Here is a 19809-nt window from a genome sequence, read left to right as displayed (position 1 = left end):
GCGGTCTCTGTAGAGCCCATACGCCAGTCCCTTAGGCGTTTATCGCCAGGATTGAAGTGGCAAGCGGCCAGAAGGGGGGTAAAAACCCCCTCCCTGCTTCTGGGGACGACTTTGACACGGAACCAGACCCTGCTGCTGGCTCTGGTTCTGTCATGTCAGATGTTGCAGGCTCAGCCCACACGGTCAATGAGGATGACTCTGCTTCAGGGTCAGCGCTTGATAAGGCGTTTTGTTGGAGCTTTTATCACTACGGTGCGGGATACTCAAAAACCTGAGGACGGCGGAGACATCAGAGATGCCGGTCCCTTTTGGGTTCCGCACTCCGCCCCGCACCACAAAAGTGTTTCCTTGTGTTCCTTACCTGGACAAAATATTATACAAGGAATGGGATCGGCCACAGAAAGTTTTTGATGTACCAAAATACTTTGCGGTCTGTCATCCTCTTGAGGAAGACTTTAAAAAAAAAAAGTCCTCCGTCAGCGGACCCCCCTGTGTCCAGACTAAACAAGTCTACCACGTTACCTGTGGAAGGGGCTCCCGCCTTTATGGACCCCGCAGATAGGAGAGCTGAGGCCCGCTCCATGTTCACAGTAGTGGGGTCGGCAGTGAGACTGGTTTTGGCCGGAGCTCTAGTGTCACAGACAATTACCGAGCAGGCAAAGTCCCTGCTGCAGGAGCTGGAGGCGCATAATGCTCCTGAGCTCTGTGTGTGCCTGGCTGTGGTGCAGGGCCTGCAGTTTGTCTAAGAAATTGGCCCTGGATACGCTCCTCTTGCTCTCCAGGGCCTCCGCCTACGCGGTGGTACTATGCCACCTTGGGTGGCTAAAGTGTTGTCCTGCGGACCTAAAGGTCCTTGGGGGACTTACCCTTGGAGGGTGCACGGCTTTTTGGGGCGTCCCTGGATGACATCATTATAGATGCTACAGGGGGTAAGAGCACTCTGCTCCCACAATCTGGGAAGGGTAAGGAGCCTCGTCATAAGCAGGGTCCCTCCTTTACCTCCCCCAAGCGTTTTTTCCGCCCCCCAGGTGCGGCAGGAAAACGTTTTCCAGGGTGCTAAGGCGCCCGCTGTAGATCAAAAGCGTACCTGGTACCGCAAGCCCAACAAGCCTGCTTCTGCATGTAGGTCTGCCCCCGCCAGACACTTGGGTGGGGGGCCGACTTTGCGGATGCGCGACTCGGTGGAGATCCCTCTTTCCGACTGCTGGGTTTGCGAGGTAATTTCCTCGGGGTACAAGATAGTTTCTCTCTTGTCCACCAAACAGATTTTTCCCTCCAGCTTCCTTCGGTACGCCGGGTGTCCCTGTCTGGGGCTGCTCAGGATCTGCTGGTCAGGGAAGTGATTATACCGGTTCCTTCAAGGGAACGGTTTCAGGGGTTTTTACTCCAATCTGTTTGTAGTCCCCAAAAAAGGAGGGGGTCCGTCCAATCCTGGACCTCAAGGCCCTTAACTCTTTTTTGTCGAAGTGCAAAGATTCAGGGTGGAATTGTTCGCTCTGTAGTGGCGGCTCTCCATCAGGGGGACTTTATGGTGTCCTTGGGTACTCAGGACGCGTACCTGCATATTACCATACACGCGAAACACCAGAGATTTCTGTGTTTTGCGGTCGAAGAGGACTATTTTCAGTTTGTGGCCCTCCCCTTCGGCCTGGCTTCGGCACCAAGTTTTCACAATGGTGCTCGCTCCGATTCTGGCCCTGCTAAGGCAACGCGGAATCGCTATTGTGGAATACCTGGACGACTTTCTCCTGAGAGCTTCTTTAGGTTCAGACTTAGGAGAGGATGGGTTCATCACCTGTCAGCCCCTCCAAAAGATTTGGGTGGCTACTGAATGTCCAGGAGTCAATGTTGGTACCGTCCCAGAGACTGGAATACCTGGGGTTGCTCCTGGATTCCTCAGAAGCGGGTTTTTTTTCTCCCAACGGAAGAACTCCAGACACTGCAATCTGCGGTGCAGCGGTTTGCGACCCAGCAGTGGTCGACGCTTCGCCTTTGCAAGAGAATTCTGGGTCCCATGGTAGCCTCTTTCAAAGCGGTTCCGTATGCCCAATTCCACGTCCGAGTGTTGCAGAAAGTGATTCTGTCACGTTGGGACAAGCTCCCTTCGTCTCTGGATTACCAGATTTGGGTGAAGTCACCTGGTCGGGTCCTCCCTAGTGTGGTGGCTGACATCTCCGGTACTACGGACCGCGAAATTATTTTTGTCGTGCTATTTTTGTCCAAGTTGTCACGACGGATGCCAGCCTCTCCGGCTGGAAGCGTTCTGGAGTGTCCAGTCAGCCCAGGGCGCTGTACTCAGGTGGAGTCCCGCCTGCCAGTCAATGTCCTGGAGCTCCGAGCTATTAGGCTGCGTCTCCCCAAGTGGTTTCTGGGTCTGCAGGACCGTTCGGTCAGGATCCAGTCCAACAACACCACGGCCGTGGTGTATGTCTACCATCAAGGGGGCACGCGGAGCTCGGCCGCGGTGGTGGAGGTTGCACACATCCTCCGGTGAGCCACAAGGTACCCTCCGGCTCTGTCGGCCGTGCACATTCCGGGGGTGCAGAGTTGGCAAACCGACTACCTAAGTCGCCAAACACCGGACCAGGGAGAATGGTCGTTGCAGAAGTTGTTTCAGAGTTGTGCCAAAAATTAGGCACGCCAGGCGTGGACCTTCGGGCGTCCCGTCTCAATCGGAAGGTGTCACGTTTCGTGGCCAGTTCAAGAGACCCTTGGGCGGACGCGTCAGACGCGTTGGTGGCACCACTATCGCCTAAATCTATGCTTTCCCTCCTCTGAAGCTTCTCCCTCACCTGTTGCGCAGAGTGGAAGCGGAGGGGATGCCAACAATCCTGGTCGCTCTGTATTGGCCGCGCCTTTCCTTGTACGCGGACCTGGTGCGTCTGGTGGCAGACGTCCCTTGGATTCTACCCCTGAGAGTAGATCTTTTGTCGCAGGGTCCGATTTCTCCTCACCCTGCTTTACAGTCGCTGGCTTTAACGGCATGGCTGTTGAGAGCCAGGAGCTGGAGGTCCGTCGGACTCTGTGATCTCTACCATGCTACTTGCACGGAAGTCTACTTCATGTAGGATTTGCCATCGTACGTGGAAGGCCTAGATCTCTTCGTGTGCAGAGGTGAAAGGACACCCCCGCACATACGTGCTGTCCCAGATGCTGCTGTTCCTACAGCGGAGAGTGGGTCAAGCTCTCGCCTTAAGTACGGTTATGGGTCAGATTTTCGGCCTTGGCTGTTTATTTTTAGTGACCGTTGGCGACGCACTCCCTGGTGTGTACGTTTGTACAGGGGGTCAGGCATGTGACCTTCCTGTGTGTCCTCCACTGCCTCCGAGGGACTTGAATTCAGTCCTCTCGGTGCTTCAAAGGGGCTCCATTTGAGGACATTCGGGAGATTCCTCTGTTCTCTGTCCCAGAAGGTGGTCTTTCTTAGTAGCAATTCCTTCGGTCAGACAAGTTTTTGATCTGGCGGCCTTGTCTTGCAGGGCTCTTTGATAATGAGGACATTGTTTTACTATCCTTATGTCCTCAGCCGAAGAACTCGAAGGAGGCAACGTTACTTTCCTTGGACGTGGAGCGAGCCCTACGGGCGTACTTGTCTGCTACGGCTCCGTTCCGGAGATCGGACTCACTGTTCGTGTCAGTGACTGGTCCTGAGAAAGGTCTGGCGGTCTCGTCGGCCTCCATTTTCAGGTGGATCAGACAGGTCGTGCTCCAGACCTATGAAAGGGGCGGGCGCCTTCCTTTCTGGTTACGGCGCATTCGAGGGCGATTGATCCCTCTTGGGTTTTCCGCCATCAGGCGTCTGTTTTACAGGTGTGTAAGACAGCGATCTGGTCGTCAATCCACACCTTTTTAAGTTTTACAAGGTGGATGTTAGTGCATCTGCGGCCACAAGGTTTTACAGACGGCAGTTTAAGGTTGAAGTTCCTCTGTTGAGGAACTCTGGTTTGTTTAAGGTGAAGCTTAATTGCTGTGTTTTTTCCCACCCCTCAAATTTTTTGACACTGCTTGGGGACGTCCCTAAGGTCAATTGCTGCTGCTTCCATAAACGGAAGAGAAAATAGGATTTTTGTACTCACCGTAAAATCCATTTCTCTGAGTTCATGGACGGACACAGCGCCCACCCCTCCTTTTTGTTTGTACTGCTTGTTACGAACTGGAGCTGCTAAAGTCAGAGAGTGGGTTATACCCGGGCAACCACGCCCCCTGGGAGGAGCTGTACTGAAAAGTGTTTCAACACTTGAAGTGCTGTTTTTTTCTGCCTAGTCTATCCTGTAAGGAAGGATATAATACCTGAAGGTCAATTGCTGCTGTGTCCGTCCATGAACTCAGAGAAATGGATTTTACGGTGAGTACAAAAATCCTATTTTTCTCTTTTTGTACTTATTTTTGTTTTCTTAACCCCATTATGTTACTAAACATCTCAGACCGAGGTCTCACCTCTGTTTTTTGGTGCTTTTTGCAGAAACACACTACAGTTCATTTACATGTTTTCCTAAGGGACACGTTCACATCCATGATTTTTTTTCAGCTGCTGCATATTTGGAAAGGGCAAGGACTTTTTAATGCAAAACGGTGCTATTTTGTTTTTTATTGGTTCAATATACTTGAATGGAGAAGCTGCAGAAAAGCATGTAATGTGTCTTTGTGTTTTGTAATCTGCCCAACAACAAATTGGCCCAAAAAAAGAATTTTTTTTTTTTTTTTTTTTAAAGGCTATTAGCCGATCGAAACAATCGACCAACTAATCGATTATGAAAATAATTGTTAGTTGCAGCCCTACTTTAATGCAAAGTGGTGCTTTTGGGGTAGAGCTAGAAGAGTTAAAAAAAAAAACATCCCGACGTGATGGCCAATAATGCTGGGACTAGCATGTGATTGTTACCAAGCCCCCTCATTTGCAGAATGTCCCATTATCATAAAGATTCACTTTTCCTAAATAGGTAAGAAAGCTGCCGCTCCAGGTGAGCTCACTAGGGTAATTGATGTCCACTCAGAAGCAGATGGGTGCTGGCAATGCACTGGATGTGCAAAAAACAACAAGGATATGGACAGCCGCACTACAGTAACTAGAAAAAGACGTGCCCTTTATTGGGCACGTCTTATTGGGTACAGGAAAAAATACACTACAGGTATCAGCACACAGTGGGATAAACCGCTGACGCGTTTCGCATTGAGTGTCAATGCTTAATCATAGCTATCCCACTGTGTGCTGATACCTGTAGTGTATTTTTTCCTGTACCCAATAAAGGGCACGTCTTTTTCAAGTTACTGGAGTGCGGCTGTCCATATCCTTGTTGTTTTTTGCACACTCACTTTTCCTAAATGTTCAATTTACTTGTAACATGGCTTTTTACATTTAAATGTATACAACTTCAACTTCAAGTTGGAAAATAAAAATCTATTTGGCATGGTCTTGGTAATATGTTTTTTCTTCCCTCCTTATTCTTATTTTTTTTAAGAGACGCAACTGCTGCAGGCAAGTCACTGGTCCTTAAAAGATCCCCTTTCCGGCAGAGTAAGAAGGCCTCAGAGTCCTTGACAAAATCATCTATTCGGCATGGACAGAAACCCAAGAGACAAGTTTGTAAATTTGAAGAAGGACAAGATGTCCTAGCAAGATGGTCAGATGGATTGTTTTATCTTGGAACTATCAAAAAGGTAATGACTGATGCAATGTGTATCCTTTGTCAAAAATATGTCATATGCAGTATGGCATAACTTAAAGCCACTGCCTTTGAGATCCTTGTAAATAATAATGCATTTTCGGGTCTAGGCTGTTTTAGAAATGATGATGGCATAGGTTTGCCTTCTGTATGACTTATGTAGGAAAATATGGCATTTCTCAATGGTAGAAAGTGTGCTATTAGTAGTCGGTTGGGGAATGCCTTTGGCATTATGAATAAATCAAGTTATTTTAGGAATATGTTTTTTGGCATCTGTTTAAAAAAAAAAAAAAAAGTATTTAAATGGGGAAAATGTTGCTGTACCCGCTTACTGTTCCTGACCTGGGGGTGTAAATGTGACAAGCCAACTGTCGGCTTTCGGGTGGGAGCCCAGTCTTTTCCCTTTACTGCCACGTATCCTGGTCTTCACTCTCCCACCTGCAGGCCCAGGACCCACATGGAGGGTGTCGCCAGGGAGGAAAACCAGTGAACGCCCATTTGATCTCCCCAGCTAGTAAAAACCTGGAAGCTGTGGAGATTTTGACACTTCTGGTTTCTGCTGTTGTTTTCACTGGCTGTAGTGGCTGAGGAAGAAGCTGTTGGAGAATATCTAATTGGACCCCTGATGTCTTAATAAAGAGAACCTGCCAAATAAACATGCTATCGCATAGGAGTGTAAAAAATATAAAGGTGCATCAAAACACGGGTACACACAATTTTAAGGCTTGATATGTTGGGTGTCTGTTTACTCAGTGCAACCTAATCTAATATTTTGGCAAAAATGTGGGTAATATTTTGTGTACACTAAAACTAATGTTAATTTATTTTTTACTGAAAATGTGCACTCTAAGGCTAGGTTCACATGTATGCAAATTGGATGCAGTTTGAACTACATCCAATTCGCATGACATGTGAAAGAACATTGCTTTCTATTGTCTGTTCACATATATCCAGTGCAGCTGGAGTGTGGATTCAGTGCGGATTAAAAAAGAGTCCTGTCTGTTTTCTGAGCAGTGCGGTTCAGCTCGGGTGTGAATTCAGGCCCATTGACTGACCTCTATGGGAACGCTTCTGAATTGCACAAGTCATTCAGTTGTTAACAGGATAAAATCCTGCCCTGACACTCTGAACTACTTTGTCATTTAGCTGTAAAAACTGATCTTTCGGTACTTTCATCACACCTAAATGCTGTTGCTGCTTGATGAATCGGATATAGAATCTCCATAGTAGAATGCAGAAATCTAGCAGGGCCTGAACATTTTAATTATATTCCAGTGTACCTTAGCAACCTTAATACATGTTGTTAAATGTTCTAATCTTGATACATGGGTAGGAGCTCTGGCTCCCAACCCTGCAATTGCATGCTTTATTAGATATCTGACGCTTGCTCTTGCACTGGAAAGGATGCTGAAAAGTTGTGGGTGGTGCTGCAGGCTTGTATTTGCAGGCTGAACACACAGGGTGTCTGAGCTCCCAGTGCACTTTGGAAAACGAATGAAAGTGTTAGTTCCATGACCATCAAGCTGATATTTAGTACTTTTGAGTCATAGACCAGGCACAGATGCAGATTAATAGTTCTGGCTTTACTTGCTGCATGCCTCTTCTGGGTCAGTAAATCAGAAACTGTCGGACAGTTGGTTAACTAAAATGTTTAGGAGGAGGGCAGCCTTCATAATTCCTACTATAGTTCCCATAGGCTTGGCACGTTATTTTCTTTTTGCCTGTGTGTTGAATTGAAATCCATCAAGACATGAGGATGAGGCATTGATTGACATGGATTATGATGCGCGTTGATGTGAAATGTAAAGATCGCAACGCATAATAAAATGCTTGGTAATGCATATGATGCATTACCATTGATTTCAATTGAAATTGTGTGGCGAAATGCACAAAAACACAAGTGTGCTGGAGCTCCAACTGTTTGATCAGACTCAATTTGGCAGTGTTGCAAATGACTGTGCCTGACCATTGTTTAAATGACAGAGACCTTGCAGTAATTACTCCATCTTCAGCTTTAGGCTGCATTCACACCTGAGCTTTTTGTCGCCTGACGCGCGATGCTCAAATACGCTAGAGGGGAAAAAATACATTATTCCCTATGGAGATGGTTCACATCTGCACGCCAATACGCCTGACGCCGAACGACTGAAGCTCAAACAAGTTCCGGACCCTTTTTTGCGCTTATCGGGCCGTTTGGTCGTTTTTGAGCGTTTCCATTTCCCATAGAAAGTAATGGAAACACTCGATTCAAGCGACTTGCGCAACAACGAGCGTTTGCTACGGGCGTTTCGTCGCTTTAATCAATAGAACATTTCACCCAGGCAGAAGATTAAAAAAATCTACCAACATAGCAACAAGTGATGAAAAGATGATCATTTTTCCTATTGGCTAAAATAAAAAAACGTCGAAGTACAAAAACGTTGGATGACGCTGTATGCAAACGCGCAAATAAGCATGAATACGCGCGACAAAACGCCAGAAAAAACGACCGAACGACCGACGCTCAGGTGTGAATGCAGCCTTATAAAGGAAAGAACTTTTGCATTTTTACAACTAGTCAAAAACTAAACGGTACTGGCTTGAAACAAAAATTATTTCAAATTATTAATGCAGAATGCAGGCTCAATTGCAACACCCCCCATAGAGGTGTGTGTTTTTTATTTTGTGTGTTTGCAAGTTAATTTTAGTTCTATAAAAATAATGCTGTATTTGTATTACAGATAGATAACATTCAGCAGAGCTGTTTTATTCTATTTGAAGACAGCTCTAAGTCGTGGGTACTTTGGAAGGACATACAAACGGGTAAGATGTACGGATTATAGCTACTGCTGCCAGATCTCCCTTGTCTATAATTAACCCTGTTTCTTTAACCTGAAAATGAAAGAAGCCACATCCCTGCCAAATCATTTTTCTTCAATAAACTTTATTAGAAAGTACTAATACTGAATTGGAAGCAATGCTGTCCACCAGTACCTCCTCTGACGCATTTCTGCCTGGGGGGGCTTATTACCTACTTAAACTCTCTTCTACGCTGTCCATGGAGCAATGATTTATGATTACTTTCGACAAAGTAACCCGTGTGTGTTTGTTTTTTAGGACCAACAAGGTCGTCGTTTGATATTATCTTGCGAAACGGATTTTTTATTTATTTTTTGCTTTATTTCTTATGGAATCCATTGCTAAAAAAAACTAACTAAAATACTTGTCCCCACATTGATCAGTTTTATTAAAAATTGTGCTACTTTACGTACCAAGTTATTTGTCCCATTTAAAATTACACTAAAACTATGATTCTGGCACAGTTATTCATAAATTAAATAAACAAGGAAAGAAACTCAGCGCTTGTATGGGGAAGGGACCCTGGGAGTAGATACAGATCCAGAAGGTGGGGTTGGGGAAAAAAATAAGTGTGTCTTCGTAAGGGACCATGTCCATTGAGAAGTCTTTAACCAGTTGGTAACCGCCCTATAGCCAAAATACGGCTACAGAGCGGTTCCTGTACTCTAGGAGGGCGTCAATGTACGTCCTCCCAGAGACTGCGTTGTGCGCGCCCGAGCGGGCGCGCACACGCGATCGCCGGTGCTCGCCGGGTCTACGGGACCCGCAGCAACAGCACTCGCGGTAAGGAGCCAATGGAAGCGGCTCCTTACCACGTGATCGCGCCGTCCAATGACGGCGCGATCACTTGTAAACAAACCGGCGTCATGTAATGACGCCGGTTCCTCCCTCTCCTCTCTGTACCGTTCGGTACAGTGTGAGAGGAGAGGGAGGGGGGGGGGATCGGGCGGCAGCAGCAGCCGCCGCACTGTGGGCTGGATCTGTGACAATTGCAGTCACAGATCCAGCCATCCCTGCGCAATACTCTGCAAAATAAAAATGATGATGAGTGCATTACTCTGCAATACCCCACCCCATACTCTGCAATACCCACCCTGGGGGGGGTGGGGTATTGCAGAGTATGGGGTGGGGTATTGCAGAGTATGGGGTGGGGTATTGCAGAGTATGGGGTGGGGTATTGCAGAGTATTGCACTCATCATTTTTTTTATTTTACTCTGCAATACCCACCCCCCCATACTCTGCAATACCCACCCACCCATACTCTGCAATACCCACCCCCCCATACTCTGCAATACCCCCCCCCATACTCTGCAATACCCCCCCCCATACTCTGCAATACCCCCCCCCATACTCTGCAATACCCCCCCATACTCTGCAATACCCCCCCCCATACTCTGCAATACCCCCCCCCCCATACTCTGCAATACCCCCCCCCATACTCTGCAATACCCCCCCCCCCATACTCTGCAATACCCCCCCCCCCATACTCTGCAATACCCCCCCCCCATACTCTGCAATACCCCCCCCCATACTCTGCAATACCCCCCCCCATACTCTGCAATACCCCCCCATACTCTGCAATACCCCCCCAATACTCCGCAATACCCTCAATACTCCAATACCTTGCAATACGTCGCCTATGGGGATTTTTAAGTAGCAACGTTTGGCGCAATTTCACGAGCGTGTGCAATTTTGAAGGGTGACATGTTGGGTATCTATTTACTCGGCGTAACTTCATCTTTCATATTATGCAAAAACATTGGGCTAACTTTACTGTTTTTTTTTTTTTTTTAAGCACAAAACTGTTTTTTTTTTAAAAACACGCGTTCAAAAAATTGCTGCGAAAATACCGTGCAAGATAAAAAGTTGCAACAACCGCCATTGTATTCTCTAGGGTCTTTGAAAAAAAAGCATATATAATGTTTTGGGTTTCTATGTAATTTTTTTAGCAAATAAATGATGATTTTTACATGTAGGAGAGAAATGTCAGAATTGGCCTGGGTGCTCCAGAACGCCTGATGGTGCTCCCTGCATGTTGGGCCTCTCTATGTGGCCACGCTGTGTAAAAGTCGCACACATGTGGTATCGCTATACTCGGGAGGAATAGCAGAATGTGTTTTGGGGTGTAATTTGTAGTATGCATATGCTGTGTGTGAGAAATAACCTGCTAATATGACAGAAACTAGATTTTTTTTTTTTTTTTTTTACAGAATTTTCAGTCTTTTTTCTTTTATAGCGCAAAAAATAAAAACCGCAGAGGTGATCAAATACCACCAAAAGAAAGCTCTATTTGTGGGAAAAAAAGGATAAAAATTTCAGATGGGTACAATGTTGTATGACTGAGTAATTGTCATTCAAATTGTGAGAGCACCGAAAGCTGAAAATTGGTCTGGTGATTAAGGGGGTTTTCGTGCCCAGTGGTCAAGTGGTTAAAAAGCAAGAGTCTTGATCCCGCACTAAGGGCAGCCATTGTAAAGGAGCTAGAAGCAGTCTCTGCAATGCACAAAAGAAAGTACAGCGCCTCTTAAGTGCAGTGATTAAGGACCATTTTTAATGATGATAAAGGTAAAACAGGCTACTTACAAAGGGAATTCAGTTAAACTCATTGTGATCAGATATGATCCTGCAGTGTCATCCAGAGGAGGTCTCTGTGTCCCTGGGGTCCATCTGGCGGCTTGCACAGGTGGTTTCTGACACTCGCAGCCTATTCAGGACAACAAAGAATGATGCGGACTCGAGAGCGACGGCACTTTTGGGAGCAGGACAAAGAACACGGCTTTGTGTTAGCAACATGCATGCGCATTCCTCAGGCCACAGGAAGGAGCATGCATGCTCCGAGCGCAAAGCTGTCTCCCTTGCCCTGTACCCCCCAACAGTGATGTTGCTCTCGCTCTTGTTTTTTTTTTTTTTTTTTTTGTGCAAAGTTGAAAAAAACAGAACAAAACTAATAATCAAAACTAGTTTAGGTATTAATGGTTGGAGAAATTAGAAATAAATAAAATCCACTGGAAATTATAATGGAGGAGTTATTTGGGATTTGATTAGGATAAACTAAGGGTTAAAAGGCTTTAAAGTGGATGTAAACCCTCACATATACCCAGTAAAATGAACATCCTCAGATGATGCACAAAGATAAAACAAAGTTTTACTTTTATATCTGCTGTCTTCAGCTTTCTAGACTGTTTAGAAAGCTGAACATCCTGTTAGAATTATCTCTTCCTGTTCCACCACTGGGTGTGGATTCTTGGCATACACTGTGACAGCTGGTTGGAGGAGCCCCCCACACACCTCCACCTAGGCATAGGCAGAGGTAGGAATTAATGTGCAGAGCTGTGCTGTGAATAGACCAGTTGTCTGCTAATCTCTTTATAGCAACCTCCCCGACACAAATTTCAGGCAGCTTTTTATCTCGGTTGTCATGCTGATAACAGAAGAACCAAGCAGCAGAAAGACACGGGACTTATGGCTTTGAAGAGAGCTAAGTAAACACTACAGATGTGCCCAGGTCAAATTTCATGAATGGGGTTTACATCCACTTTACATCCACTTTAAATGGGCGCTATTTTTTATTTATTTTAGGGCCTCTATTACATGGGCATTGTTGGGACAGCAAAACCAAGCAGGGTTGAGGTGTGTTTATATTTCACCTTGGTCACCTGTCAAAACCTGGCAATGGCTGTACGCCTTGTTACAGTTTTAAGGCTTTGCATTGCAGCATGGCTAAAATGTTGTGCATGTCGTGTTAAGCAGGCAATACCACCTACCAACATGCCCCATAGAAGTGGCTGGGGTCGTGCTGCAACTGCTTTTTATGAACATGTTTGCGGAAGAGTGAATTTGGTGTGAAATCCCTCTTCAAATAGGTGTGGGAGGCAGCACATAGTCTCCTAATAGACTGCTGCTGACAAAACCATCCACTGATGTCTTGAAAGGTAGCTCATCCCTTTGATCTTCAGGTGAAAGGAAACAGAGAAGATACAAAGCAACATTGTTATTTTTAGTATTTTCCTGTGTCTGTACAGTGTTCATAAACCATGTCGGTCTGTTTTTGACAGCAATTTCAGATGCTATATTTACTTGTAAACTCTCTCCCTGCAACTTGCCAGCAAGTTGACTGTCAAAATGACAGTCAGGGAATTGACATCAAGCGTGAGGGGGTGGGGACGGAGAGGCAGAAGGACAGGGACACGTGTCCTGTGTGTTATATATATATATATATATATATATTCTAATTTTCCATGGCTTTCATCCCAGGAGAGGCATATCGGAGGACGAGCAGAGTGTGCTTGATGCGTTGCTTCAAATGCAGAGTTCAGAAGGCGATGTGCCTTTTTGGTTTGTCATTTTTGGGACTAGGATGGGTTCACTGCAGCCACAGCACCTACAGCCAGCTTGGACACAACAAATGGCATGCCAGAATGGTCTGACTGCTGCTTAGGCTGTTGTATAGTGTGGTAGCTGTGTATTGGTAACAGTACCAGTGACTTCTTATACTGTTGGATATAGAGTTGCTTGTACCACATCTCTGCCATTTAGGAGAAGCGAGTAGATTTTAAATTATATTTTAGATTCAAGTTTTAAAAGCCCTTGTTGCTTTAAATTTCAGGAGCCTCTGAAAGTGGTGAAATGGTTTGTTCAATATGCCAGGAGGAGTATTCTGAAGCCCCAAATGAGATAGTTATTTGTGACAAGTGTGGCCAAGGTTGGTATATTCTTACAATTTTTTTTTTTTTTTTTTAACTGAAGTTCCCAAATGTGTATGTGTCTGTCACTTTATGAAAGCTAGATAATAAAGTCAATATGAATTTAAGCTTTTTGTTTTTATGTGGTTGTAGGATATCACCAACTGTGCCACACACCAAAGATTGACTCCACTGTGATTGATAGTGATGAGAAATGGTTATGCCGGCAGTGTGTATTTGCCACTACAACAAAGGTAATCTTCTTTAAGCCTAGATGTGAGTTTTACAAAATTATCTTCTATAATAAGCTAATTTCTTCTCGGTTTGTATTTAGTAAATGGTTGAATCCATCACCAAAAAAATACAGGAGCTTTTTATTGCTCTCTGTGCCCCCTTATGGAGATTTACCCTCTCTATTTGTCCTGTTACCATTTATTATTGAAAGTAAATGTAAATCCCATGTTTTGGGTTGTACCCAGAAAAGTAAATATGGTAAATCTTCCTCGTGTGTGTGTGTGTGTGTGTGTGTGTGTGTGTGTGTGTGTGTGTGTGTGTGTGTGTGTGTGTGTGTGTGTGTGTGTGTGTGTGTGTGTGTGTGTGCGCGCAAAAGACTCATAATTTGCATTGACTTCTTCTCACTTCCTGTTTTGGCTATAGGAAAGGAAGTGAAGGGAAATCTCCCCAATAGTACACAGATGGCAAACAATAAACTGACAAGAGTGTAGTGATCTAATTGTAGTGCATTTGGTGGATCTTCCCATACAGAATAAATGTAGTGATATAGAAAAGGTGTAGTGTCCAGTCCTCTTAGATAATTGATATCTTAGATATTATATGATGACTATAAATTAGGTTGTTCCGCAGCAACACAGGTTCTCCAGAGAACGCATTTTTAATTAGCTTCCAATAACAAAGTCCTCAGACGAAACAAATCCAACGGAGTATATAATTCAAATTTCTTCCTAGACATGTGCTATATTTCTCAGTGACAATACCAGACTGAATGCCAGCTTGACTGCCTCAAATGCTGGTCTCACACTGGAGGGAGTGGTTCTTCCAGGTCAACCAAATGTTTCCCTGAATGAATACTTCCCCAAGTCTAGGCTTCGCTTTGTGGCTTTGGCAATTCTAACTTGGGCTGCAAAGTTTGGCAGATGGCACCACCTGTCCAAACTTGCCCATTGGCTCATTGTGTGGCCCCACTGACCTCAAACGCTTCCCTTGCAGTTATGGCGTGTCATGCAATGTAAAATTGTCATTCAGTAATTAGAAATAAATTGAACAAAAAGACATCAGGAATCAGAAGTGTATTTCTCTAGAAAGCCCATGGTGCTCTGTGGACACCTTGTCATGTGTATTCTCTGTATTGCATGTTTATTTGTAAAACCAGATTTCCTTCTGTTTTCCATCTTCATAGACTGCACTGCAGCAAAGAAAAGTGATAAAAACCTACTGTCAGGAAATTGCATGCCAAATGTGTGTTGGCTTTCAGTAATTTAGGTATCCGACATATGGTTGTCGATACTTTACATATATATACAATTTATTTTTTTCTCTTTGTGTGGAAAATAATTTGCATGTTGACTTGGAAGTTTTTCACTTTTACAGAGAAAGTAGAATACCTCCTCATGTCGTCAGCTGCTTTTGGATATTTTCTCATTCAGAATTCTGACAATCGGCTGGTTTAACAACTCTGCCAAAACCAGTAGGTCTCTGCCAGACTAAGTAATGCCAAATATAGCAGAACAGCTGTTTAGGTGATAGATGCTCAGCTGGAGGCTCCCACTGTGAAGACCGCCTGTCAGTCAGCTGAAAGTGTTAATATGGACAGATGTTTCATTGTTTTTCTGAAAATGCTAAACTGCAACACTGATACTTTGTCACTTTTTTCTTTTTTAAGAGGGGAGGAGCGTTGAAAAAAGGACCCAATGCTAAAGCCCTACAGGTCATGAAGCAATCTCTGCCATACAATTTGGATGAGTTAGAATGGGATGTAGGTCACAAGACCAATGTACAGCAATGCTACTGCTACTGTGGAGGCCCAGGAGAGTGAGTAAAATATATAGCTGCTATATTTTTTTAAATTTTTTTTTTTTTTCTCAAGAAAAGAGAATTCTGTAAAAAAAAATATAACATTTTTCTTCTTCTGGAAAAAAATGTGTGTTACCGGCACCAAGATGTCATCAAGATTCTTATTAAGTCTTGCTGCAATACAAAGTGCAACCTTAAAGGTTGGGTTTAGATTTGTGTATTTGTTAAGTGAATTGCGCTAACTTATATTTATATAAACATTTTACCACGACTGATCCTGTGAACTTGTTACTCAAAAAACAAAAAGTATATACATGTGTCTATGGTTGTTAATGTGCAAACAATCAACAAATATTGTGCAATAAATACCAATACAGTGCCCTGTGCCAAACTATAACATATGGATTTCTCAATCCATCAAAAAAATGTGAAACCCCCCCCCCCCCCAACAATTTTTTATACTACCATTACAATCCACAGATTGAATGTGCTCCAAGAAAGCAAGAAAAATGTATTGTATACGAAAAAAGTATATAAAAGGTAAAAAGATATATACGTGCTAAGAAAGTCCTTAACAGATAATTTCTTGCAATGATGCCCAGCTATGTTTCCACCTTCACCGCAAATAGTGTTTACACCGTCACCGGATAAAATGGCCACTCACCAGATGGACCCAGAAATCTGCCTTTGGTTTATATGGATAACCACTCCCTCTCTGGTGTATCAGCAATCGCTCCCAATGCTTTGGCTGTAGTCTTGTTCTATATCCACTCATGTGACATATAAAAGACTATCATGGTGTAGTATATCAAATAATTTATCAAATAATTTATTATGATTGAAACATATAGTTATTTCACTCACATATAAAAGTGCCTTGGAGCCGGCACTGAGCTGATTAATCATAATAAATTATTTGATATACTACACCATGATAGTCTTTTATGTCACATGAGTGGATATAGAACAAGACTACAGCCAAAGCATTGTGGGAGTGATTGCTGAGAGAGGGAGTGGTTATCCATATGAACCAAAGGCAGATTTCTGGGTCCATCTGGTGAGTGGCCATTTTATCCGGTATCCAAGTAGCCATCCCAATGTATTTAATAAGAGGCATGGTGAGTTGGGGTGTGTGTGTGTGTGTGTGTGTGGTTTTTTTTTTTTTTTTTTTTTTTTTTGTAATTTTTCCCCACAATTCTTTGCAACATCAAGATTTATTTTTTATTTTTTTCTCAAAATTGTCATATTAGCAGGTTATTTCTCACACAGCATATGCATACCACAAATTACACCCCAAAACACATTCTGCTATTACTCCCGAGTATGGCGACACCATATGTGAGACTTTTACACAGCGTGGCCACATAGAGGTCCAACATGCAGGGAGCACCTCCAGGCATTTTGGAGCATACAAAGAAAAAAACTGCGCTAACCAGAAGAATTAATAATCAGGTGTAAACCAGAAGGCTGCAATTACGTGGTACAAACACATATATAAATGGGGAAAAAAAAAAAATACATATACTTAGCAAGCAAGGCTGGTATAGATATGACAGTATGAACAAAGTCCAGTTGAATAATAAATGGACGCCTCAGATGATAAAACTCAGGACGAACACCCAGGTGCACTTGACATCCGTGGACACCACCACCACCACATGGAAAACAGCTTACCAGATTGCAGATAAAAAACAGCGGTGTATGATAATCCAACAGTGAATGAACCAGGGTATATCAAAGCCACAGCAGGGTTGTCCTCGGATTATGGAGACTCAGATCCGTATCAGGCGACCGATCCATGGGTCATAAACATAATCAAAAGAAACCGGACCATAGCGTGATACCATTTAAAATGCGGGTTTATTAGGTATAAAAATTCTTACTCACAGAAATCCGTGAAGAGTAAGCGTGTAACAAATAAATGCCGGCCGGCACAATAGGAGCCCTTCCTCCTTGCATTGAACGCGGTGACGTCGCTGCACGCTGTTTCCAACGCGTTTCGTCATAACTTTGACGTTTTCAATGGGGATGGGCTCTGCAATGATTCACCGCTATATATACCCAAGCCTCGTTTTGATTACAAGGAACAAGAAATAGAAGAAAATCCATATTGGATATGGGAAAAAGGGCTAAATCCAGCCCTTGACGGACTAGGATAAGCGCCAATATACTAATTTTGTATCTACTAAAAAGTTATTTTCAGAGAACATTATGAACAAATTCACAGCTTGAGGTTGTATAAAAAAAGATATAAAAATGGAAGCAGATTCCTATAAAGGGAAACAACTCCATGATTATACGACCAAAAACTTAAACAAAAAATGTATATAAATACACCAGCAACAGATGGTAGATTGCGGTGTTACCCAGTTTTTTCTAAAATAGGGGTTATCTCTCTCTCCAGTTACAAATAAACACTATCATTGAAAAGTATAAATGTGTAATAATAAATACAAAAGACCTGTGAAACAGATGTGGGCTTGACCACATCTTTAGTGATCATATGACAATTGTATTGCGTTATAATGCTAATCATAGACACAGAAATGGAGAGCTTATAGGTCTATAATAAAAAACCAATGCAAAAAATTGTGAACAAATATTGTTAATGTATATTGATGAATAAACTCCTAATTTAAAGAAGGGGGAGTGCACAAATATGTGTCTTGGGGTGCCCCAACAAAAACTAGAAAATACCCATTGATAAAAAATTACATCAATAAAAACACAGTAAACTTATCGTGATGTAGTAAAAAAAAAAATAAGAAAAAAATATATAGGAATTAAATATTGGGGGGGGGGGGGGGTAAACTCCCATCCTTGAGTCAAAACCAGACTTTTACAATCATTATCAAAATCAAATGAAGCATTATTTATGAACGCATTGACGTCAGTGTCAATGTTTAGGCCATATGGTGTGTAAGACTTCAACCAGTGGATCCAGGCCATTTCTAGCTTGGATATCTCTCTCACCAGATCACTACCCCTCCAATTAGGTCTAAATTTGTCAATGCCCAAAAATTTCGGGAGCATAAATTGCACATCTAATTCCCTGACTAGCTATTACACTTTTGAAGGCTCTGGAGCACCAGGACAATGGAAACGCCCCAAGAATTACTTCATTTTGGAAAGCAAACACTCCAACGTATAATTGGAGCCATAATTAGTATTTTTTTGAACATGCCTTTTTTTATTTTTATTTTTTTTACAATTTTTTGGAAAATGTGGAAAGAATGTGTGGGTTTTTTTTTTTTAACATAAATATTGTAGAAATGGACAACTATGTAACACCTAACATGTACATACCAAAATAGATTCTCCTACTCCTGAGTACGGCGATACTGCATGTGAGAGACTTTCACAGCCTGGCCACATAGAGGCTGGGGGTGGATGGTAGGGGTGTCAAATATAATCGCTGCATCGCGATTCGGGTGTCCCCAATGCGATTCCGATGCATGCGACCGTAATAATCGATGTTTAGCCCCGCCCCCCGCCCCTCCCGGGAGAGCTCCGTTCAGATGTTACCTTCTCTGTAACAGCCGACATTGAAATCGTCTCGGTGTTCTGAAAGAGGAAAAATATTACCTCCCACCACCAGGTCCCGCTGTGTGTGACTGTCCTGCTCCGTGTATGTGGCCAGGGAATGACGTAGTGGGTTACAGCTAATGGCAGCTTCCTTAAGACACGTGTATGGAGAGAATACTGGGATGCGGGGGAGTGTGCCCAATTCTACCTGGGGCTCAGTTCAGTCTCTTTGGTGGCATTAAAGCTTGAGGAGTTTGCAAAGTGAGTAATGGTCAGCCAGTGCCGTATAGCACCATTCCCTGCTCACCCTGTATTCATATTACACATATACTGTATCTAGCTGCTGTGTGAGGCAAGCTTCCATAGTCGGTTATCACTAATTCTATAGAAGACAACCAGCACGACCTACTACAAATCATTTGAACAAATTACATTTAGGTAATCTATTAAGGCTAGCTTCACATTTGTGCACTGTAGGAACGCATGCAAAATCACACAATGCATACAAAAACATAGTATTTTTTCAGGCACACAGCACCCCCCATGCACACAAAGTGTGTGATAAAGTGTCATGCGTTTTGGTGTGCTATGAATTATAAAGCATCATGCACTTTTTTGTGCGATTTTTTTATTTTTTTTTTTATTTTTTTTTTATTTATTTATTTTTATTTTTATTTTTATTTTTTCCCAAGCTGCCCTAAGCGTGATCCACAAAACTGCTCTGTTGCACTTGCATAGGTGTGAGTGGGGCCTGAAAAAAAATCAGTGGGTAAAGTGCAGCGGGCAGTGTTACCCATCAGATTTCAGCTTCCTGGGACTGAATCTGGGAACTATTGAAGTAGAACTGAACTGCTGTCTGTGCACCAATTAGGGTTCTTTAACACGTGCGACTATCTCCTGTACTATGTTTGCAGTCTGATCATCTCCTGTACCATGTCTGCAGTCTCTGATCATCTCCTGTACCATGTCTGCAGTCTCTGATCATCTCCTGTACCATGTCTGCAGTCTCTGATCATCTCCTGTACCATGTCTGCAGTCTCTGATCGTCTCCTGCAGCATGTCTGCAGTC

The 19809-nt window shown here is 43.5% G+C and overlaps 1 protein-coding gene across 1 annotated transcript in view; it reads left to right on the top strand.

Moving 5' to 3' along the window:
• The window catches only part of MTF2 (metal response element binding transcription factor 2), a 51253-nt gene that overhangs the window by 7421 nt on the left and 24023 nt on the right, over positions 1-19809 (top strand). Inside the window, exons 2-6 of the mRNA XM_040360014.1 lie at positions 5460-5658; positions 8384-8465; positions 13109-13204; positions 13338-13438; positions 15085-15233. Of these exons, the coding sequence (XP_040215948.1) occupies positions 5460-5658; positions 8384-8465; positions 13109-13204; positions 13338-13438; positions 15085-15233 (627 nt within the window). The remainder of the gene's footprint in view (positions 1-5459; positions 5659-8383; positions 8466-13108; positions 13205-13337; positions 13439-15084; positions 15234-19809) is intronic.

The sequence above is a fragment of the Rana temporaria genome, chromosome 7, assembly GCF_905171775.1.
Source record: "Rana temporaria chromosome 7, aRanTem1.1, whole genome shotgun sequence".
In the NCBI taxonomy this organism is placed as follows: Eukaryota; Metazoa; Chordata; class Amphibia; order Anura; family Ranidae; genus Rana; species Rana temporaria.
This window is presented reverse-complemented; position numbering and strand designations above follow the sequence as displayed.